Source organism: Scomber japonicus, chromosome 10 (genome assembly GCF_027409825.1).
Source record: "Scomber japonicus isolate fScoJap1 chromosome 10, fScoJap1.pri, whole genome shotgun sequence".
Lineage (NCBI taxonomy): Eukaryota > Metazoa > Chordata > Actinopteri > Scombriformes > Scombridae > Scomber > Scomber japonicus.
In genome coordinates this window covers 17,080,251-17,104,980 of record NC_070587.1, presented here as the reverse complement: position 1 = coordinate 17,104,980, position 24,730 = coordinate 17,080,251, and the positions used below count along the sequence as shown (strand labels likewise).

General features: G+C 38.5%; 1 protein-coding gene across 3 annotated transcripts in view; it reads left to right on the top strand.

Moving 5' to 3' along the window:
- Nucleotides 1-24,730, top strand: part of dnah5 (dynein, axonemal, heavy chain 5) — a 101,843-nt gene that overhangs the window by 57,677 nt on the left and 19,436 nt on the right. For all 3 annotated transcript variants that reach the window (XM_053327431.1, XM_053327429.1, XM_053327432.1), the window contains 14 exons: nucleotides 1,030-1,297; nucleotides 2,019-2,142; nucleotides 2,291-2,398; nucleotides 3,388-3,502; nucleotides 4,243-4,419; nucleotides 7,883-8,086; nucleotides 9,523-9,702; nucleotides 12,035-12,172; nucleotides 14,034-14,169; nucleotides 14,608-14,789; nucleotides 15,490-15,624; nucleotides 16,602-16,757; nucleotides 19,517-19,699; nucleotides 24,414-24,518. In XM_053327431.1, coding sequence (XP_053183406.1) covers nucleotides 1,030-1,297; nucleotides 2,019-2,142; nucleotides 2,291-2,398; nucleotides 3,388-3,502; nucleotides 4,243-4,419; nucleotides 7,883-8,086; nucleotides 9,523-9,702; nucleotides 12,035-12,172; nucleotides 14,034-14,169; nucleotides 14,608-14,789; nucleotides 15,490-15,624; nucleotides 16,602-16,757; nucleotides 19,517-19,699; nucleotides 24,414-24,518 — 2,211 coding nt within the window. The remainder of the gene's footprint in view (nucleotides 1-1,029; nucleotides 1,298-2,018; nucleotides 2,143-2,290; nucleotides 2,399-3,387; nucleotides 3,503-4,242; nucleotides 4,420-7,882; nucleotides 8,087-9,522; nucleotides 9,703-12,034; nucleotides 12,173-14,033; nucleotides 14,170-14,607; nucleotides 14,790-15,489; nucleotides 15,625-16,601; nucleotides 16,758-19,516; nucleotides 19,700-24,413; nucleotides 24,519-24,730) is intronic.

Below are 24,730 nucleotides of genomic sequence, written 5' to 3'. Positions count from 1 at the left end.
AGAGGTGACAGAGAAACAAAGATGAAGAGCGAGCTGTTGGTGTGAGCTTGTTGTTTAGGTTGAAATAAGCCAGCAGATGGTTAGTGACATGCTTCTAACCACAACACCAGATGACCTTCCAAGACTTTCCTACTCTTTCTGCATTCCGTCTACCACTCTTAATCTTTTTCTCTGGGCAACCAGGGATTTACTGAAAAGGTGCAAAAAGCAGCATTAAGGATATTGTAACACCATCCTCTTCGTCAAACCTGAACAGAGTGGGAGTGTTAATCCAGAATGAAAAGACACTAGTTGTTTTTCTTTCCACAAGATGAGGCAAAGGCAGAGGATGAGCGAGGAATAAACTGTTAAAAATGTCCAAATGTCAAATTACATTAAATGTAACTAAATGAACATAAATAAACTCATCCTGCAGCTGCTACACAGTAAATGTCATACTGTAATTCATTTTCTTCACCAGATACTATCCACTCAGCAATCACTTAATTTAAAAAAATGTATATACTAATGTGATGAAGGGTCTAAGATGTCAAGACAAAATGTCAGGAGTAACAGACACATTAGAGAGAATCTGATATGGTGATAATGATGTAAACAAAAACACCATTTGAAGGATTAAATTATTATTATTATTATTGTTATTATTATTATTATTTATTATTAAATTATTATTAAATATGTAACTGTTGTTTTCACAGTCATTAACACAAAGTATTTTACATGACTAAACATTGTGGTTTCTGTTTTGTGTTGGAGAAGCTTTATTTCTGACTGTGCCTCTCTTACTTTCTGTTGTCTTGTCACTCCATCTAAAATCTAGACTAAACATGCTTTGAATGAGAAGTCTTTTACCTAATTCAACACTAATTTCCTATCCTAAACAGATCATTGTGAACAAATTGTGTTATGATCATCTGTATTTTAAGTTTAGAATACACACAGAGACTAGATAGATGGATGGATAGATAAAAGATACTGATAATATCATGACCTCAATTACATAAATGAAGTGTATGTTTCTGTCCTCAGGTATCCAACTTGTTTGCTCGTGATGAAATTGACGAGATCCTCAGCGATCTCATTCCTGTCATGAAGCGGGAGTTCCCCAGGCGACCTCCGACCAATGAAAACCTGTACGAGTACTTCATGTCACGGGTCCGACATAATCTCCATGTTGTTCTGTGCTTTTCACCTGTTGGGGAAAAGTTCCGCAACCGGGCGTTAAAGTTTCCAGCATTGATATCTGGCTGCACCATGGACTGGTTCAGTCGCTGGCCAAAAGACGCACTTGTCGCAGGTATATTTAGCAGGCAGTTTTAATTGTATATATATTATCTGTCTGTATGCATATATACCTTTAGTGTATCTTCCATACAGAGTGGCTGCTGTTATTTTTTGCAGAACTGGAAAGTCGGATGAAACCGGCATATTGCATCACTCATTTATAGCTCAGTCAGCTTGTTAATAATGTGTCCCTTGTGCTTTGTAAATGCTGAAAATCTGAACAAAAATAAGAACTTTATAAATTGCTTTTGTTAATTGAGGAAATGAAAACAGTAAAGCCTAGCAGTACATCTGCATTTTGTCATTAATCTTATCAGTGTTATTTCAGAATGTTGTTAAGAAACACGTTCCTTCAACTACACACTGATACGAATTGTAATTACATTTTTCAAAAAACATATAAATATAATATTAACTCTGTGTATCTTGTCGTGATACAACAATCTATTTCAGCACATCCATCGAAAAACCATTGGCTTTAGAAAATGATTTGTGTAAATGTCAATATTTTGCAATTATCCCCTGCTGTGTTTCCCTTTGTCTCTGAATGTACTGTCCATATTGTGTTAAATTAGTCTGAAGTATGACAGAGATGTAATGGATGTAGAAAATGCATAATACTAATAATAATCACACAGTCATTCCTGCTTGGAAAACAATCAACTCAACAAATAACCAACTTCTTAAAACCTGTCAGTGTGTTGAGCAGTAAGTAAGCTCGTCCTGTCTTTCAGTTTCAGAGCACTTCCTGTCTGTCTATGACATTGATTGCACTACCCAAGTCAAAACTGAGGTGGTTCAGTGCATGGGCTCTTTCCAGGATGGGGTGGCAGAGAAGTGTGTTGACTACTTCCAGAGGTATAGTATTTCATCACACACACTTTGTTTCTTTGGGTCACCTTGGAGCAACTATTCACCTAAGATTTCACCTCCAGCTGCAAAAAACTCAGTTGTTGTTTGTTAATATGACATATAATAACTCTGATTAAATCTTGTTTGAATCTAGATACAGACGCTCCACCCATGTTACACCCAAGTCCTACCTTTCCTTCATCCAGGGCTACAAGACCATCTATAAGGAAAAGAGGTCTGAAGTACAGACCCTTGCCACCAGGTAAACAGATTTTAAAAAAATAAGTGAATTAAATGTATTCAAAATTACAATGTTAACACATAGCCTCTTTTTAGCCACCATGGCCTACAATTCTTCATTTCCCATTTTAATAATTATGCATCTACTGGCAGAGCTGAGGGACTTTTTGATGCTTGTAAGCCAGCAGCTAAAAGGGGTTAGGAATCAATGCCTCTAATTGTGCATGTACTATATGCGAACTACAAAATCTACATCTGTTGAAATTAGGTTAGGGGTGTTCATGTAAGATTTGTGTGTAATGGAGAATATAGAATAATAGATACAGTAGTTGTATCTTAAGTCTGTGATCTAGTCTTCCTCTCTTACCAATTGTTTGTGGAACCGATAATTAGGCATGATTAGTGCATGGCACAGGTAAAGCTACGTGTAAGAACTATGTCACAGATGGACCCTAATGGTAATCAATAGTTATCGATTCCCTATTGGCACCAACAATGATGGATGACCAGGACGCATCCTAATGGAGAATGAAGAGGCCAATCCAGAACCATCAGCTATGAGTAATAAACATAAGTGCAGTATAAATGACACGATGAAAAGACACCCCAGATCTCGTATAGCATAACATTTCTCTCTTTTTTTAAATGATTTTGACCTTATGTCTGCTTATGAGCCTCCTGAGATTTATTAGAAGCTGTTGAAGGGATATCATGACATTTATATTTGTGACCTGTGTTATTTTTCTTCACCACACATCCTACAAGCTCACCAAGGATGAAAAGCTGTTTACCTGAAATAAAGTGCCAGTATTTCCACCACCTGATGTAGGGATGAACTCTGTCATAATGTCATGTAGTTCCACATTAACAGCCATAAACAACTAACAAGACCCCTGACACAGATATGCAAAGATGCCTCGCAGATAGTCTACTTCATAATAGCATGGTGCAAGATGCAAGCTGCGATTACAGGTAGATTTACTGATAATATGTACTATTTATCCTGTTTAGGATGAACACGGGTCTCCAGAAGCTCAAAGAGGCATCAGAGTCAGTAGCAGCACTCAGTAAGGAGCTGGAGGTGAAAGAGAAGGAGCTACAGGTTGCCAATGACAAGGCTGACATGGTATGTTTGTGTGTAAGATCAGTGTATCAGGAGTTAGGTATGCTCCTTAGAATAGCTTTTTTTTATCACTTTGTAGTTTCCGCACATTTTAAATTTAAATTTTAGTTTGGAGCAGCAACACAGTCCATAATGACTTGCGTCTGTGTACCTTCTGAATTTAGTTATATGTTGCTCTGTTTATTTTTGGTTATATTTCACTGTAGGTGTATGTGCAGGGACACATGAATGTACATGTAATGAACAGTGACTGCAGTCACATTAATGGAACCAGTGTGTGAGTAAGCGAATAAATGAATGGAAGTACATGACTGCACTAACCACGCAGCGCTATAGTGTTTCAGGGGTAAATACAAATTACATAGAGAGTGAGATCATTCTGTTCTATTCCCGGGAGGTTTCAGGTAGGTACTTAGGATCTATTATTGTGTACTTAAGTGATGAAGCTCCTGCAGTGGGTGAAATAAGGAAAATGATGTATAGTGGAGTCCAATATGTGCTTTTTTCCAATTATTATAATTAGTGTCCATGCTGACATTGTGTGTGTGCCTACATTTATGCTCATATATATCAAGTCAGTATGTGTTTGCTTTAAGTAAAGTAAGACTATGACTAATAGTCTACAGAAATGCTTTATCACAGTTCTTTTTTGTTTTGTTGATACTTAGCCTAAAGGTTTAGCCTGAAAGTTGAGATTGTAGTGAAGTGTAATGATCTTTTTCATTTGTTTTTCATGCGTGCAGGTGTTAAAGGAGGTGACTGTCAAAGCCCAGGCAGCAGAGCGAGTTAAGGTGGAAGTCCAGAAAGTGAAGGATAAGGCCCAGGCGATTGTAGACAGCATCTCAGCGGACAAAGCTATAGCTGAGGAGAAACTTGAAGTTGCCCGGCCTGCACTTGAGGAAGCTGAGGCTGCACTACAGGTAGGGAAACAGCAGTGTTGAACACATTATGGTACAGAGGTGTCTCTTTAACTCTGCTTCCCCTCAATGCCAACTGGACAGTATTCTTACCATGTGGTCTTATCTTGACTTAAATATCTATACTCTGATACCATTGAGACATCTTTATCTTACTTTCAGCCAAGCCTCTTGTTACCTCAATTCCTGCATCATTTTTCTGGATCTTAATTACTTTAAAATCCCACTTCATGTACAGAACACTACATGCTCTTGTTGCATGACATCCAGTCTGCACCAATATTCAGGATCCTCCCTCCCTATTTCTATGTTAAATAATATATTTTAAATGTGGGTTTTGGGTTGTTTCTTAGTAACTGCTGTTGAACGATATATGATGTTTTGTCTTAACTGTATGCATGCTGTTGGGAAAATAACTCTTTTCTTTGTTTTCTCCATCAGATATTGTGTCTGGTTGGATCACTATCCTCTAAAACATTTTGAATCAACTATGTTTTATTTCAAGCTTTTATTTAAAGTTTATCTTAATTAGTTTTTAATATTTGATGTGACCAGTTTCATTCAAGCCTGTCTTAGAGTGCCACTCTTCATGATGTTCTCTTCTACAACTGTATGCTAATTGTCTCAGCATAAATATGCCCTAAGAGATTGCCCAAGGGTTAAAAAATTGTCAGTAAAGTGTGTGTTGGAGCAGTCCATGTGCTCCCCTGTGTGGTGTAAAGCATCCAGCACTGATATTTGTCTTGCTGTCTCACTTAACGTTGCTTCAGGGTGCCACTTAAAGCCCCATGTAACTTGCTGTGTGTGGTGGTGTCTATAGTTAGCTTGGTGCTCTGAGCTATGTTGTAATTAAAACTGTCCTTCAGGGTAGATGGTTGCATACAGTGCTACTGTGGCAGGTCCCAGATTAGAATTTTTATCTTGCTGCTTCAGGTGGAAACCTTACATTTTTAAACTAGCAGCACTTCGACATTCTCTTTGGACTAATGCTCATGCAATATGATCATGCATATGATATTTCAAGTGCTACAGAGAGTTTTGATTACAGCTGTCACCTAATTTCACCTGATTTTTGCCACAAAAGAATTCTTAAGTCCAAGGCATTTTAATATGAACCTTTACTACCACCTGAAATGATTTTACCAATTTGACAATGCACAGCAGGATGGATGAGATGAATCTATGCAGACAGTGTACAAAATTGTTTAATGCTACTTTTCAACAGCTTACTCCTTTACTGCTAGTTTATATGATACAGTACGATACAAAATACTTTATTAATCCCCATAGCGGGTACCTGAGTACCATCATACAAATAGGCCAAACATTAGGTAGGACAATAAACAGGTAACGATAAATAAGTACAATGAACAACAGGTAAAAAAGGCATCTCAAGGCAGTACAGTATAGAAGGAGAGGAATGCTACATTGATGTAAACATCAATGTAGCTGTGTGACACATCAACATATCCCCCTATTCACCACCCTCCCCTCAGGCAGAGAACCCCCATCAGACGCACAAACAGGCTGCAGAACAGCTGTTTCTCCAGAGTTGTGGACAGACTGCAGTGATCACACACACATATACACACACAGAACTTCCACCCCAGACCCAGTGCAATAATGGACTTAGTACAATAATTGACTCTGTGCAATAATCAATCAATCTTTATTTACATAGTGCCAAATCACAACAAAAGTCATCTCCAGGCACTTCACACATAGAGCAGGTCTAGACCGTACTCTTAAACTATGTATAAGTGTAAAGTCTCATTGCCCCTTATTTATTTATATTTTAGAGTATTCAACACATATTTTAAAGTTTTTATGGATATGGTTATGAATATGTATGTGGTCATGGGTATGGGTGAGATGTGTTTGGTCTTGTGCGTGTGTGTAGTGTACCAGGCGGGGAGTTCTGGTCCTCTGAAATGAAGCCAACGCGGAAGTAACTTAGAACTGCATTCTATCAAAAGGCCACCAGGGGGTGACCATTTTGGTGTCAAATGGACTTCCGTCTCAAACTTCTCACTTGATTTCTAACCTCAGTAAATGTTTTCAAAATGTGTTTATGGTTTCAATCGCTAGTTTAAAGCCTTCTTCAATGCAGTATGATGTTCATTTGTGAAGTTTAGGCCTCCCTGATTTTATATTTGACAATAAAGCAAGGTATGCATTAGGGCGTGGCTACGTCATGATTGACAGGTTGATTGCACAATGTCCTCGAGATCCAGCCCTCGCAACCTATCGCAACCTCCCTGTTCTGCCCATGGCTCCGCCCATGGCCCCGCCTCATGCCCATATAAGTAGAATCCGTGTTTTTATTTTTCCCAGCATGCACCTTTCATTGTATACATACAATGACAATAAAGATCTATCTATCTATCTGTTAAAAAACGTCACCGCAGCAGTTTACAGTTTAGTTTAATTTGGGAGAACTTTATGTAAAGGAACCTGCGTAAGGCTGATTAGCCAATTGCGATCAAGTAAGAAGACCCGCAATAGAGCAATAGATTCTTGTTGTGTATCGAGGATATTGTGAAAACTTAATTGAAATTGTGAATTAGCAGTCATTTTATTGAGGAACTGTCATAGTCATAGATAGGAGACTAGTGGAGAGGAGAGGAGTGAAAGCCGAAGTAGATGACCAGACCAGACTGTCTGCTGCCTGACTCTCTGGTGGGAGATTCACACCAAACTTGGGCTAATAAAAACTGAGAGGAAATAGAGCAGAGAGGAGAGAGCGCGAACAAGGAGAGTGCAAAAAGGAGAAGAAAGAACAGGAGCGGGCAGGGGGCCTGACAAAGCAAGCCAAACAATCTCACTGGGACATTTCCTTTACTCTCCTGCTGTCTCTTTCATTTTAATCAATCCCTTGAGATAATTCCCTATCCCTCTCTGTCCAACTCTGCTTGTTCTGTTGGATTCTCTACCCTCTCTTCATGCTTTCTTTATTTCCCTCAATCTGTCCTTGTCAGTGCCTCTGGTCATGCTTCCACTGCATGTACATTGTTTATATGCTCAAACTGCAGCAATGTGTGAAATGTAGGTACTGTCATAAAAAGAGGAACATATTATTTTATTCTTGGCTCTCACCTCAGTTAATTCCCTATTCACTCACTTTACACTGTAGTGTCCCTGGTGTACATCTAGTTTGCTTGACTGTTAAATTCACCTCTTTTAATTGACCTTTTCCTCCCACACATTTCTTTTTCTCCCATGCGTACAAAGAGTAATTATAACACAAAACTAAGTTCCACATGACAACATAACACCTTGAATGACATCCTGACAATTGGTTTATTGTGCAAGATAAAAAGAAGGTTATAAAATCAGACTGTGTGAATGTTATAGCAGTATTATGACTGTAAGGCTGATGTAATCCATGGGGTCCCTTTTTTCATTTCACAACATCATTAAACATTGAGATGAAGTCAAATTTATTTCTGTCCCTCTGCCCACTCAGACAATCAAGCCATCAGACATTGCCACAGTACGAACACTTGGGCGTCCCCCCCACCTCATCATGCGGATCATGGACTGCGTCCTGCTACTCTTTCAGAGGCGGGTCAACACAGTGAAGATCGACCCAGAGAAGAACTGCAACACCCCATCCTGGCAGGAGTCCCTCAAACTCATGACAGCTGGAAACTTTCTGGGCAGCTTGCAGGTAGATTCACTAATATTACATTTGTACAGTAAAGATTGAAGGATGAATGGTGCAGAGGATCAGCTCCCACATTCCCTCAAACACATGATTTGGAAGATATTTAAGAGTCATTCACCATATTGGAAAAATTAGATTATTTATACATTATTGGAAGGACCAGGCTCAGCTCCAAGGAGTCATATAGAAAGGCTTATTCCTAAGTTTATAATGTTGTAAAATTTGATTTAAAAAAAACACAACGTAATACATAATCTTTTGTTATGTAAACCGTCCTGTTTTAATATGTTACAGGTACTGCCTGGGTGCATTTCAGTATGCAGCACAATCACTGCCTACAGCTTGAGTAATCAGTGATTGTTGTTCTCTATTATGATTAGCTGTTATTGTTATAGCTACATGTTCTGTTTAGGGAGGAAAGTTGGCCACAATGGAGTCTCAACCTCGCAGGCAGCAATCACACAGCATGTCACAGTACTTCATAATCATAATTGGTATTTATTGTTTGCAACAAGAAGGAGGAGATTCAGAGTGTGACAAGTGTGTGCTCTTGTATATTAAGCATAGGAGTTCAAAATCACAGGTTTGGGCCAATCAGCTTATGTACCTTGTTATTGATCAGTTAAACATTAATTTGTAGTAGTTGGAGTCCAGGTTGTTGTGATTAAATCAGGATAATGTGTGAAAGAGAAACAAGTCAGTGTGAGGACTTCTAGAGTCTGAGATTTAATTCTTTAGATTTCAATGCACATTGTTTTCTTGTGTTTTCCTCACCTTGTCCTACTTACATCTCATCGTTCCATTCCTTCCTCGATGCCTTTTTTGCTCCATCATTTCTGTTAGTCCTGACTGTTTTCTGTCATACAGCCTACCACCTCTATGCAAGCTCTTTTATCTTTGTACCTTGTTGCATCTCTGTATCTTGGAGCTTTTTGCTTTCTGGTCTTTTTCTGTCCATTTTTTTTCTTCCGCATCCACTCTCGCACAGCCTTTTTTCTCTTCTTTGTTGTGTTCCTCTTTGACTTCTCTGTCCCTCATTTCTGTTTCTGAGCTGCGCTACTGTGTCTTTTCCTTTCTCCCTCTTTCTCTCTGTAGGTAGGGTGGGAGAGTGAGACTATATATTTCCTTTTATTTCCTATCATTTCCTCTGCTACCTGCTCAGCTATCTGCTTTTTTTCTCTTTAAATCAACACAGGTCTGGGTATCTTTGTCATTCCTCTCCTGCCTTTTAACTAATTTTACGTTTTACATTCTTTGTGTTCAAATAACAGAGGCAACACACTTAAAAGGAACAGGGCTTACATTCATTTCTTTGAGTTGCATATATATATTGTCTTCATGTAGTGACTGAAAAAAATCTTGTTCCTTTAATTAAAATAATTCCTCCTCAATTCTCCTTACCCTTCTTCTTTTTTTTACCCCCCCTCTCTCCCTTGCAGCAATTCCCCAAAGACACCATTAATGAGGAAATGGTGGAGCTACTGCAGCCCTATTTTGACATGCCTGACTACAACATTGAAACAGCCAAAAGAGTTTGTGGCAATGTGGCTGGTCTTGCATCATGGACAAAAGCCATGGCCTCTTTCTTCTCCATCAACAAGGAGGTCCTACCCTTAAAGGTAACATAGTGTATCTTAAACAGTGGTTCTGTTTGTGTGACGTTTTTCTTAGTTGAGTAGACTCACACAGTTACAATAGTGGAAGACATAATGGCAGCCATTGCAGACGAATACAAACGTCAGTCTCTTCAATTGTATCTTAACACACACAGACACACATATATTGTGATTATTCTATTACCCAGCAGCTTCACCAATGACACAAACACACACACACACTTGCAAACACACTCTCTGGTCAAAGTCCCTTGTCTCCCACTCTTCCACACTGATGAATAAGGAACATGCACTGTGGAACAGAGCAGTTGTTTTTCTGCAGAAAAGCCCCAGGCTAGCGAGACATCACAGACTCTCTCTGATATAAAAAGGATTTATTTATATTCCCGCATTTTGGCATTTAGGCCTTTATCAAGTTAGGTTTTCAGGGCCAATTTGAATTTAATCCTTTTAGCATGAACCCAAAAATGGATCTACCCTGGCAGAAAACTTGGTCCTGATACTCATTGTAGCAGTCAAAGTCACAAAGTAGAGTGGGGCACTGAAAGATCAAATGCATGAGAACATACAATATTAATTACTATCTGGTGATAAAGATTGCTGTCTACACTGAACGAGTTTGGTCGCTGTGTATGAGTGAACATCAAAGGACTTATTTTAAGATCATATCTTACTCACATATTTGGTCAGTGTTTTGTATTATCATAAAAATGTATTATATGCTAATCTGTCTTTGGCATTAGAAATAGATAAAATCTCCCAAGTCACACCAGCATGACAATTTTAAATAAATGAACTTATAAATCTCTTCTGGCTTTCTGCTAAGAATGAGAGACGTAACTGACTGACGTATCCTTTATTACATTCAAGCAGCGCTAATGAATTGCTCCTTTGCACCATCACATCACTGCTTCTGTCAGTATTTATTTGTTTTTCCAAGGCATTATTAATTCCATATTCCACACAGAACTAATAACAGTGAAAGGGTGCAAAGCTGAACACTCCACACACAAAATCTTGGATAAATAAGGTGCACCACACAGATGCACAGTACTGGAATTCAGTTTAGAAAAACAACAGCATAAGCTATATTTCACCAAGTAATAGCTGTTTTCGCCTGCTTATGGTGATTTCACGCACATTTTTTTCTTAGTTTGTCTTGCTGTCAGTGCAGTCTATGGATGTCTGGTATATGACAATTATACAAATGCTTCAGCTGGAAGAATTCAGTCATTTCTTTGAACTGACTTCACCACAACCTAGCCTGATGTGATGATCACCACTGCTCTCACTTCTGTCAATGTGTTCTTAATTTTTACTTGACTTTCTTCCCCCCTTGCCACTAGGTTCATTTTTCTACTTATTTTGCCCTCTGCCACATTCAATATCCTCCATTTTCTCTGCACCTTTATGTGTCTGCTTACCCCTGTTTTTTATAATAACCCTTCTCTTCCCCTTTCCTTTCTGCCTTATCCTTTCTCTCTCTCTCTCTCTCTCTCTCTCTCTCTCTCTCTCTGTCTCTCTCTCTCCCTCCCCCTCCCTCTTACTCTCAAATATTCTCAATCTGTCTCTTTCACACACATGCACACTCACATGTTCTGTTTTCTCTTATTCTATACAACCTCCATGAGAACTCCCTGCCTCTCTTCTCTTTGATCCTGACCTTTTGCTTAACGTGGAACATAGCCTAGCAAATTGATTTTCTGGTTTCCAGCTCAGTGGTGGCCTCCCTTTAAACTGCCCTGCCAGACATCCAGACAGATAGACAGCTGCACAGACAAACAAGTAGAAAGATAGACAGGGATGTTCCTCTCCTCTCAGATGTCAATTAATATTAAATGAATGCTTCAGACTCCCTCCTCTCCAAGCCAGCCAAACTCACTCAGACACATGCACACTTAGACAGTTTGAAAATTGCTCTAGAAAAACATGTATTACCTTTTCACCTCTCCACTTTAACTATCTGGCATGACCTGGGGAAAAAAATGTCACAAACTATTTCTTTATTATTATTATTTCATTTCTTCTGTTTTCTTATGAAGAGTTGCTTAATGAAAGAAACACATCTTTTCCCATCCAAATAGGGACAAATGTCCTGGGATAACATTTCCAGCATTTGTCTGAATAAAACACATCTCTACAGTATTCACCTGTCTGACCCTCTCTGTCTCTCACCTCATTCAGGTTTCAGGCTTTAAGTTTTTCTCTTTCTCTTTCTTAAGCCATCCGCATAGAGAACTCATCATGACCCTGTAGGAGTTTTTTAAAATATATATGCAATAAAAGCATCACAGCTTGCACTCTGTCTCTCTCTCACTCTTACTTTCTTTTTCAGGCTAACTTGGCAGTGCAGCAGAATCGCCTCGCTATAGCTAACTTGGACCTTCAGAAGGCTCAAGCTGAACTGGATGCTAAACAAGCAGAGCTGGATGTGGTACAGGCAGAGTATGAGAAGGCCATGATGGAAAAACAGGTCAACAGCTTTACTAACTTCCACAACTCTAGATCATATGATATAAAACTGATAAGATCAGTTATTTAAGGTGTGGTGCTGTTGCTGCTATATCTTTTTTTCCATGATTTATTATTTGAAAAATGTAAAAAAAAAAGAAAAAAAACCCCAACAACAAATAAACAGAAAGAGAAATATATCATACAATACAGTAAGACATGAGGCACACTGCACAAACAGTGATAGTCTGTTAATTATTTCATCTTACACAACTATTACTTATTGTTACTTACATTACTGTTCATTTAATATGAATTCAGTTTAGCTAAGTTTTGTCAGCACACAGCAGGTACAACACTGGGTCCAGACTGGTGAATTGTTCCTTACATTTTTCATAATTCACTTTTTTGTTCCATGTTTTGGTTATGAATTCACAAGGCTGGTTTATTATGGTTTATTGATTCAACTCATAGCCTAGAACAAGGAGATTTTGTACACCATCTCACCTTACTCCTGCCCTTCATAATATGCAAACATTTGTTCTCTTGTGGCATTTTTCACATAACTACAGGCTAAAACATTATGTCTATGTAGAGTGAACATATGACCTTTTCAAAAAAGGGTGGTGGCCTTACATGAGCTAAATGTATCTTAATGTGCTCATTAAGAGAGACAAACATAGTTGAAAATTTCCTAAACTTATGTTGTCATGACAACAGTGTAATTTTAAACTATTTAGGACAGGTAGAACAGATCAGTTTAATTAAGGTTTAATTTGCTGTTGATGTTCTAACCACCACTATGATAATACAGGTGACACAGTGTTATATCACAGAGGCAAACACTGAACACTGCCTGAAGTCTTGTAACAACCTACAACAAAAAAAACATAGTGACTCACTAAGTCTCACTGACTCACAGAGTTACCCAATTATCACTTTTTAAATGAATGCAACTAACACAAGTGTGTGTGTGTGTGTGTGTGTGTGTGTGTGTGCGCGCGTGTGTGTGTGTGCGCGTGTGTGTGCGTGTGCGCATACGTGTGTGTCTACGGTGTTTGTTTTTCATCATCAGTACTCTCTGTTCTGTGATAAATAACAGCAAGTAAATGGAACAGTATGTGCATCGACATCAACTGGTTAGGAAATCTGGACAGCTCAAGTTGAGTCTTTTTATAATTTTGTGATTAAGACGCAGAGCTGTTCATCTCCGGGGGCCAAAAATGAGATTAAAGGGCTCACAGCAGAAGTGTTTGAGGCTCAGACAATGGCTGCTGACTTTGATATGCCTCTTAATTGTGTGGAAGCCCAAAGCAGACAGTCTTTATTGATGAAACAGACATTATTGCTACTGGGTAAACAACCTCATTACTGCCTGTGAGTAGTTGATAAAGAGATAGGTGTGATAAATGGCTTAAAGGTGCTGTTGACCTCTTTATATATTTTTAAAAGGAAAGCTATTGTAGACAGGCAGGATATACAGGCTGACTGAAAATGCAAGCACACCTGTCCAAGTTTGGGAGGCTATCTCAGCATTCACTGGGTGAATGGAGGTTAAGAGGAAACTAGAGGACCTGAAGGAAAATCACAGTGATGGAGAGAACATCAAAGTTTTTGAAATCATCTCTTTTATATAAGTGAGCCAGTGTTGATTGACCAAAACCTTGAGGTCAGGGGTTAAACACCATCTCAACTTACAAAAGACACAATTATTTCGATACTGATATGAAATGTACCATTTGTCCATTTACATTTACTTGTATAAATACACCCAAACAGACAGTTGGATGTATGGTTTGAAGAAGAGACAGCTGGACAGATGCTGAGGCCAAATAGACACATCAACCCACTGACCTGTTTATCTGCCCTCCCTTCTCTTTCAGACACTGCTGGAGGACGCTGAGCGCTGCAGACACAAGATGCAGACAGCTTCCAGTCTGATCAGCGGTTTAGCTGGCGAGAAGGAGAGATGGACAGAGCAGAGCAAAGAGTTTGCTGCCCAGACCAAGCGCCTTGTTGGTGGGTTACAAAGCGAGCTTTAAATATTATTCAAAAAGATGTGACCGCATAATAAGGCTCTATGATTAAAAACATGGATTTGCAAAACTTTTTTGAATAAAACTGACAAAAATACATCATCCCTGTTGATAAAATAAGGTGTACTAGTTTATGGTAGTTTATGGTGTATAATCCTGGGTGCTCTTTTCAAACAATGTAGTCAGATTAGAATGTCACTTGACTTGTGACTGATTAGCGATATCTGATTAGTTGTATGAATTTTAAGGATTTTTGTCTTTGCAACCTTGTACCAAAATAACCTGCCACTTCCAGTATGAGCTGTTTTCTGATTGTGTTGGCATTACTCAAGATCTAATTAGTTGTTACGGTTGAACATGACCTGTGTGTAGGGTGCGTGTGACTTGCACATGAACCAACAGCTTTGTCGTTTTGTTCCAGGTGATGTCCTTCTGGCCACAGCGTTCCTCTCTTACTCTGGCCCCTTCAATCAGGAGTTTCGTAATCTGCTGCTGAGTAACTGGCAGCGGGAGTTGAAGCTGCGTCGAATCCCATTTGGCAACAACCTTAATCTGACTGAGCTGCTCATTGATGCGCCCACCGTCAGCGAGTGGAACCTACAGGTCAGATATCTACGTCAGTAACTAACTGCATCAGCAGAGCGTTCAGTCAGTAAACTAAAGCTGAAAGGTATCCTCAGCAACTGTTTGGGTAATTGACACTCATATGAGTCATTTTCAACATTAAAAAATCTAACCTGGTGTCAATTTCTTAAATGTGATGATCTGCTGCTATTCTTTGTCTATATTGTTGTAAACAGAATATATTGAGTTTTAGACTGCCGGTCACGCAAAACAAGATATTTGTAGACATCAATTATGACAAATAAATGAATACTGAAAATAATCATTAGTTGCAGCTTCTGTGGATACTGTGAGTAGATACAGTATGTAATATTTCTACACTGTATGTTGTACTGAGCCTAGGAACTCAGTTAATTGGATTTTGTTTTTCACAGCAAGTCTATTTTGATCTCACAAAATAGATGAAATAACAGCATAACCAGCAGAGACACTTATAGAGAAACAAAATTACAACCTTTTCTTAGAACATAATATAACCTTTTGATATTATCACCCTTCTTTGTTAGATAAATGTATTCATAATTTAGTTGTTGTTTAGTTAGTTGCTACTGAGTCAAATACTGGGTAACAGACAAAAACTGGCTGAACTGAGTAAATGCTTAATATACAAATGAAATCACATTAGTTGAAACAAACAGTGGGAGTGAGACTCACTCGTCTTCTTTCTGTCTTTTTACAGGGGCTCCCCAATGATGACCTGTCCATTCAGAACGGCATTATTGTCACCAAAGCAGCACGCTTCCCTCTCCTTGTTGATCCCCAGACTCAGGGAAAAATCTGGATCAAGAACAAAGAGGCCAGAAATGAGCTTCAGGTATCTGTACCTTTGCTGCTTATGCATTATGTAATGTATGATAAATGTACAATAGTTAACATTATACAGGAACAGAAAAGACATTCTGTTGACTCAATGCCTTATTTTGAATAATTAGAAAGTCATTGGTCCATTGAGACCAAATGAATTTTACAGAATAAAATTAAAACAAAATGATGGTTCATACAAATACTGCATATAACTCAGCTACTCTAACTTAATTAAGTACTTCAGTGTTATTACTTTTTTGTCTTAATTTGTCTACATTTAACAGTTTTCTCATATTTATTTGTAACATGAGATTTAAAGATTTGTTCTCTATTTCTAAAAAGGTGTTTTGTTCTAAAATCTTTTTCCTTCTCCAACATGCCTTTCTTTTTGAACAGCCTCCTGGAAAAGTACTGCAGAATTCTGTAGGAGTAATAAGACCAGCCAAGGTTACTGGCCCTGTTAGGGGCAATCTCTGGGCCGAGTAAATGCATTCTGCAATCCTATTATGAGTGTCTTGAAGACACAGACACGGCTGCGGGTTTAAACTACTTTCACAAGTGACCTCATCAGACCAACTGTATTTATTTTTATAACATTTTCCAAAAATGGCTCATCTTAAAAAATGATATTTTATTAGCTTGACTAGTCACAATCCCCAGTCAGAGGTTTTGCTTTAAGGAGAGAGAGGTTAAATGGGCGTCTTCTTCATTTGAGTGAATCAGATGCTTCTCACGGTTTCTTATAAATGAGTCATTCTGTACGAAACAATGATTGCTACTGTCATCATGTGGTTACGTGGTCACTTGATAAAATCCAAACATTTTTTGCTCCCATTTAGTCCACATTAATGTCACTGATAAAATAAATAGAATACACATCTCCAATGTAGATCAATCTTCAAATTTTTCAACCTCTCAACTGCATTACATGTTGAGATAACAAAAGCAACATTTTTTAATAATAAATGTTTCTGTTTCTGTTCCCAGATTACCTCACTGAACCATAAATATTTTAAGAACCACCTGGAGGACAGCTTGTCTCTTGGGCGCCCCCTATTGATCGAGGATGTAGGGGAGGAGTTGGACCCTGCCCTTGACAACATTCTCGAGAAAAACTTCATCAAGACTGGCTCCACTTACAAAGTAATGTAGCAGAATAACCCTGTTGAGACCTTCTGGTTCCTGAGTTTTGCTTTCTTTTCTGTTACTTGGTTAAAAGAGTGTAAAATGGGCAGGTGTGTTAGTCAGCGCCGGCTGGAGGCATGATGGGACTTGGCCAGCTCCCCCCTGCCATGCCAACTGTCACACCTGTACTAACACAGGCTGATAAGCTCAAACAGGGGAAAACAATCCTGCTCACTGACAGAGTGTGACATGTGTAGAGGAGCTGCAAGTGCTGGCTGGAGGTGCAAAGGGTCTTTGGTTGTTGCCAGCTGGAGCACCTGTCCCGAATCAGGTTCATTGTCTTGGGACTGATTAAAGGGTCCTCAGTCACTGACTCATGGTCACTCATAGTGGATGTTTTACTATGTAAAGACTAAGTGACTGTCCAGAGGTCATTTCTCCCTGTTTGTCTGGAAAACCAAAAACTCTCACATGTTTTTATATGCTTTTGTTATGTTTTTTGTATTAATATCAAAGTCCTGCATCTCCAGCTCTTATAATAATACAATACAAAGTGGGCTCTCTTGACTCTATGTACTATAGGTACGCATAAATCTTTATAAGCTGCATTGACAAAACTGTACTCCTTCAGTCCGATTTTAAAACCTACCAGTAGCCAATGAACATATTTCACAAGGTAAACCTCAGACCATGGCCTAATGCACAAACACTTTTTATTACTGCTGTGCTATATTGGAAAAAAAATGGGCTTTGGGATTTCTCTGTTCAGGGAGGTGTTAATGATACTTTAGATCCAACATTTGAGACTCAGGGAATAACTTCTGTTTCTTACAATGAGAATGTAAAAAAATCTGACATTGTACAGCCAAATGAATTACAGTGACAGCTGTGGTATTAATAGGACATTAAATTGGTGCAGGTGATTTACGGATGAGGTGGGTATTTTTTTCAGGTTATTTCAGGTTTGTAGTATATTTCTGCGCTCTGGTCAAATAGCTGTGCTGTGTTAAGGAGAGAGAGAGCAAGAGAGTTATGAGAAAGATGAAAATTACATTTAAATACCCACAAAAAACTCCCAACAAATCATGTCTTAAATATCCACATTTAATTAGCACTTAATGTCGTTTCAAATTAAATTTATTTATTTCTAACAGCCTTGAATATGATTTCTACACTGGCTATTCTAATGAATGAGTTCATAGTGAGAGTGTGTCCCATAAATAAAATTACAGCACACTGCTACAGAGGGTCTCATCTCACTGGCTTCTACAAATTACATTTTCTGTTGATGGAAAGAGAAAGGCAACATTTTGCCTCTTCCCTGCTTGATATATTTGTTTTGCTCTTTTCATTTGGGGTTGGATGGTGAAAATTAGACCACTCTCATTGTCAGTATCCTAATTTCCTGTAATGTACTGTTGGAGTTAGATATTTTTAATTTGGAAAATTGCAGAGAGCGGTTTGAATGGTTCTCATTTTGTCAGCATTTTATTTAGCTAAAATTATAGCCCTGAAGCCAACTTTGGATGCGGATTTTGAGTATTACTAGAAATATAGGATTTTGCATGTAAAGAAAGCAGTCTAAATTGGTCTCTCTGCCAATAAATTGGTGTGAACTTTCCAAAAAGCATTTTTTATTGCACACATAAATGTGTTTTTGTGTCGTTTTTACAAATTTAAGCAATCATATCCACAAAACACAACTGGGAGGGTCAGTCAAAATGCATTCTGTTTGTGATCTTTTCTCATCTAGATAACCATCAATGTAAGTTGCTGCTCTGTACATCTCAGCAATGGATTTATGAATTAGTCATTGCAATATGTGACACACACACGTATACACATTTCGAACAGACTGTAAGAGCTTGTGAGAAAAAGGCAGAGTGAACGTCTGCTTGCAAGCATCTCTCTCTCTCTCATTATCACCTCTCAGCTCCTGGCTATGGCTGAGCTGGTTATTCAGCAGCTGACACCACAGCTGCCTCTCTCTATCTCACACATGCATCAAACAAACAAACTCGAATGTACACATACATATACACATGTGTGCACACACATACACACACACACATATACTGTACATATACATACAAAACTGCACCACTGCAGGAATACATGCACACACATTTTTACCCTATGGTGATTGCAAGTAAGCACGGGTTATATCCACGCAACACATTCAGCAAGAAGTCTCTTGGCTACCTAATGAGGGACCTGATTAGAGGTTTCTACACTCTACCTCATACCCCCTCTCTCTCTCCTGAAAAAGCTTTAATTTCTATTAATATCTTGGTATGAGGAGGAAGTGAAGGTGTCTGCAGACAGACAACTCCAGGGACAAACCAGCAGATGGATAATTACAAGTTTTGTTGCCATGAGTAATTAAATGATGATCAGTGCAAACACAAGTACACATGCATGTACATGCACTAACATGCATGCACAGTAAATGTTTCTTAGCAGCTGCATCAGCAAAGCATTTGTTTTACTGCCACCAGGACACCTTTTATCATGTTTGTCAGGATAGTCTATTTCATTTGTCAAGACTTTTGGTATCTGCTTGAATGAGCGCGACTGTCATAACAAATGTGTGTGTGAGCAGTTAAGGGCCCTAAACTGGAGTTTTTTTTTTACCTTTGGCACCTCTACATGTGTATAATAAAGTTTGTGATACCAACTTTGTGCCCTTATTTTGGTATTATACTGATAGTATGATTGACATGCTAACTCATAATGAAGATGTGTCTTTGCCTCTCTCTCTCCCTTCCTTTGCACAGGTGAAAATTGGTGACAAAGAGGTGGATGTGATGAAGGGCTTCAGGCTATATGTGACCACCAAGCTGCCTAACCCAGCCTATACCCCTGAGATCAGTGCCCGCACCTCCATCATCGACTTTACTGTCACCATGAGAGGACTAGAGGACCAGCTGCTGGGCAGAGTCATCCTCACAGAAAAACAGGTACATTTGTTCTCATATAGAAAGTAGCCAGTATAGATCCTGTATACATCATCTAGATATATATTTAAATGAAGTTATACTGTACCGTTAATTATTACTGGTTGCCAATTAGTTTGTTTCAATTTCACAAGGTGTTAGGTGGGGAAATGTAGCTGACTGAGTGCAAATTGACTAGACCTTTGCATATCTTTGAAAGGCCATTGGAGAGCATTAAATGCAGGCTCTTGACAACTCTCCCTACTGTGTAGCTCATTTTCCCTCACACAAATCATGTGACAATATAACTGGGCAGTTATTATCACCCTTTGACTATAGAACATGACAATTATTGCAGCCTTTAGACACAGACAGTGTGAAGAAACAACCCCACACCTAGAAAATAGTGCACATAGGCCTATGCACCAACACAAAATACAGCATGCACACAAAGGACTTGATTAATTCATTCTGGGTGATAGAAATGCTTTCTACATTCATCCAGTGCAGAGGACACATTGATTGGGTCTGTGAAAAGACTAGTGCTACTGTAGGCTGGCTATTCTCCTTCTAGTAATGGCTGACCCTGAGATAAAGAATGCCAGATGGGAAAAGTGGCTTGTTATCTGTGTACTAAATATGGATTTGATCATAATGGGAGCTGAAGCTTGTATATCAGCTATAAAACCTGCATCTTTGTAGTTCACACAGCATTCACAATCCCGGTAATAATAGTTCCTCTGTGGAGGCAACTTTCAGCTGCAACTTTTACATCTATTTTTGTAAGCTTTTGAAGTAATCCGCTTGTGAGTGCCCTGGTAGCCTATTGGTTAAGATGCACGCCATATAACCTGCTTCAATTCTGCTGTTGCATGTAATATGTATTTCCCTGCTCAGGATGCCTGGTCAATTAAAGACAAAGATGGCACAAAAAATGTATTTGAAATCATTTACTCTCAGGTATTTGAGTGACAGCACTTATATTCATAAGAAAAACCTAGAGAGCTTTGAGCCAAATTACTGCAAAAAATAAAAGAGAAGATGAATCTTTAGACCCCTACAATTTGTCTGGTAAGCTTCACAGTGGAAATGCTGAGGAACTGAAACCCAACACACTTATAAAGGCTTACATTTCCCAAGGGTTTACTGTGGGTGAGGGAGGTTTTGGATCATGCACGCTACAGGAGCAATACAGCGTCAGACTGACATTCAGGGCAGTGACATTTATTACTGCTGCTGTGTTTCACTTTGTCACCTGAGTGCTGAGGCAGTGTACAGTATTTTCTCTGCTTACCCAGGGCTCTCTGGTAAGTCATATTTATCATTTTATCTGCCATCTTTTCTTGAGCAAAGAAATGCCAAGAAGAGCTTATAAAACACCCAAACCAACATGATGGTTTAAACTGCATCAGTCAGTTTGACAGTAGGCATAGTAACTTGATAGTGACAACATGTAAAAGATTATGTCCAGGTGAGTGTGCACTAATGACCCGGGTGCTATTAACTTTGGTCTGGAAAAGAAAAATCTTACATGCAATTTACTTTCACCTCGATCACTCTGAGGCTAAGAAAAGATAGCATCACACAATACACATACTATCAGTGTCACAATGCACATGTACACATAGAACATAGATCATACATAAATTCAAGTTTAAACATGCTTAATATGTTTAAACATGCTTAAATTCACATGGTGAGAGAGACAGTACATATTTTGGATTATAATATACAATAATTTAAAAAGGAAAATATGGTAAAACCAAATAATAAATATTTAATCATTGTATCCTGTTTCATAAATAAAAATCATATTTCACAAATAAAAATCATACAGCACCATTAATGTAAATGCAATAAATCCACAATAGTCTCAAAAAGCCTAATAAAATCAAACCAAATAGTAAACAGTCAAAATACAAGAACGTGTGCTATTGAAGTAGGATGGAGTGACTGAGTACTTTTACCGGTTCAATCTGCATTTCAGGAATCTTAACCATCGGCCTGAAGGTAACACTTCAAATTCTGACTTCACGATGTGTGTTGGATCATCTGTGCCTTTCTGAGAGCAGAGGTGCCATATAAAGACTAAAGATAGTGTTCCTTTGCCTATAATCTACATGCCAGTTTGGACGTGCAAGCTTAGACTGAAAAAGTTCTGACAGGTTGCTGTACCATACTTATCAAAGTACACTTTCTAAAATCATTTGATTGTATAAAACAGTTAACATTGGCTTGAGCAGAGATTTTTAACATGAACATGCCAACTGGGGAACACCAAGACATTTACATGAGACAACCTGTTTGATGGGTGCATTCTGAATGATAATTGGACTATGATCACCAATTGACTTTGGATCAAATATCATCTCCTCCCTTTTCTTTTCATTCACAATCAATAAAAAGCAAACATGCATATGTTTTAGTCTCCTGCAAATGTCTAAGGACTAAGTGGGTGATACTGCTGACTGCTCCTTCTTTTTTTATAAGCAAACTGGCAATGGTTTAACTGTCTGGGCTTATCTACATTTTCAGTCAAGACAATATATTTTTCTATGGATTTCATCACAATTGAGGTCAATGCTACAGCCCTATAATCATTGCTCTCAACTGGACAAGATTTGTTTGGAACAGTTTTTTCCCCCCACAGTGCAGGGACAGTGTGGACAACAAGCTGGAGTAAATTCTTCAGCACAGGTTTTTAAGAAGTAGGCAGAAAGCCTGTCTTGGCTGAATGGTGACTGCATCTTGTAGCTATCGACCTCAGACTCAATGTTCGGGTCATCCCTGAGAGAGTCTAAAACCATATTGCACTGGATGGAAAAATGTGTCAACTTACCTATTAACTTAATATCTTATTATGTGAAAGAAATGTCTAAAAGCCATTTTACTAGCTGAACAAATTTATGTTCATGGGGATTAAATTGATAGATTTTTATGGTCCTATGTCCTTCCTTTAGTAACAACACAAACAAAGTTACAAAGTACTTTACAATCAAATCAGATAATACAAGTAAATAAGACCCAGATCATAAGATATAAACCAGATAAAATGATTCAAATAGTTGCAACAAATACCATCAATTAAGAAAAAGCTATAAGATAAAAATAAGTCTTCAGAAGAGAGCTTGCCAGACTGAAATTTCCAGGCAGGGAGTTCCACAACTCACAGTTAACACTTTTAACATGAGTCGAGATTTTGGAGCCATTGGTAGGGATCCTCTGGTGGATCTCAAGCAGTGATCAGGCTCATGGGGTTTTAGCAGCAGTGTTTTGTATCAACTGCACTTCTTTGTATGTTTCACCTCCTGATACCACAATAAAGTGCATTGCAATAGTCAAGTCTGGAGGAGATAAAAGCATGGATGACCTTTTCTAAGTCTGCAGAGGAAAGAATGAACTGATCTTGGTTAATGTCTCAGTTGAGCAGAAAAGACAACTCTGGTTCCAAAATAACACCCTGGTTGGAGGCCTCTTTACAAACATTATTAGATAAGTTGCCCAGACTAGAGAAGAGATGGTTAATTCTACAAATAATGGGGCTAGATGGGGTAATTATAATCACTTTTGATTTGGAGTCATTCAACAGCATAACACTTTTTTTACATCCAGTTATTATTTCAGCAAGGCAGGGCATAAAACAAGACACATCAGTGGTACCAAGCTTTAACGAAACATACAATTGGGTGTCATCTGCATAACAATGGAGATTACTGCACGTCCACAAATGATTTGCTCCAGGAGTAGCATGTAGAGGAGCACAAGAGGAGGAGGCACCTCCAAGCATTACAGAGAAGGACCTGTTCAACAGATTACAGAGCCAGATCACTGATGCCAACATTGTTCTTCAGACAGTTGACTAAAGACATTATGGTCCACTGTATCAAAGGCTGAGCTGAGGTCAAGTAGAATTAAAATGGAATACAGGCCTGTGTTAGCTGCAAGCAGTAAGTCATTGGTGACTTTGACCAGAGCAGTACTATGTAGGGAGCGAAAACCAGATCAAACAATTGATCGTTGTTCATAGAAGAGATCGCTTGATTGGAGACTTTTTTTTCTCTCTGAAATCTTCAATAAAAATGGCAGCTTGGAGATTGCTCTAAAATTACAAAAGGGTTTCATTTAGGGGTTTAACAGCATTCAAAATAGGAAGGGGAAAATACCTGTAGACAGAGAGTAGTTTATAATGGCTATAACATCTGGACCAACCATCTGAAAAACTCAAAAAACAAGTATGAATGAAGTCTGAAAGGCAGGTGGATGATTTTGAAAGTGCAACATTGCGAAATTTCACTGAAGTGGGTTAATGTCGAAGGTGGGCAGGGGTCAACATCAAGCTTTCTGAAGTGTTAAAATGCTGCTAAATCTCTACTATTTTATTACAAAAGTAATCAATAAATTCTTCCCATCTCTCTGGGGAAGATTCAACTGGCTGGCTAAGAGGGGGACCAATCACAGAATGTACAGTTTTGAAAAGGATTCTGGGATTATGATACTGTTTAGCAACCAGTTCTGAAAAAATAGATCTTCCTTTTTACTTTGATGGTAGACTAATAAAATCATGGCCAAGACTTTTTCAACTTTTTATATCTGAATGAAGCTACAAAATCTAAATATTTGTACAGGAGCTGTTAAAAATAAACTCTTGACAGGAGCAAGGAACAAAGAGTGAATTTAGTGTGAATCAGGATGGTAATATATATGTGTGTCTGTGTTTTCTGTGTTTTCATGAACCCAGGAGCTGGAGAAGGAGAGGACAGATCTCTTGGAAGATGTAACATCTAACAAGCGAAAGATGAAAGAATTAGAGGACAACCTCCTCTACAGACTGACCAGCACACAGGCAAGGAACCGCATGTCAAGCTGTGAAATATTGGAACATTTTGAAGTGATGAAAAACATTGTCTTCAACCAAATCAGGGGGCATGTGAAAAAAAATGCAGTAGCAGGCATTTTGCAACTTTTGTAGATTATTTTAATGTGTACATTCGGAAATAATCAGATTGAGAAAAAAGTATGAAAAATACATTTGGTTACATTTGCTGGCAAATATGC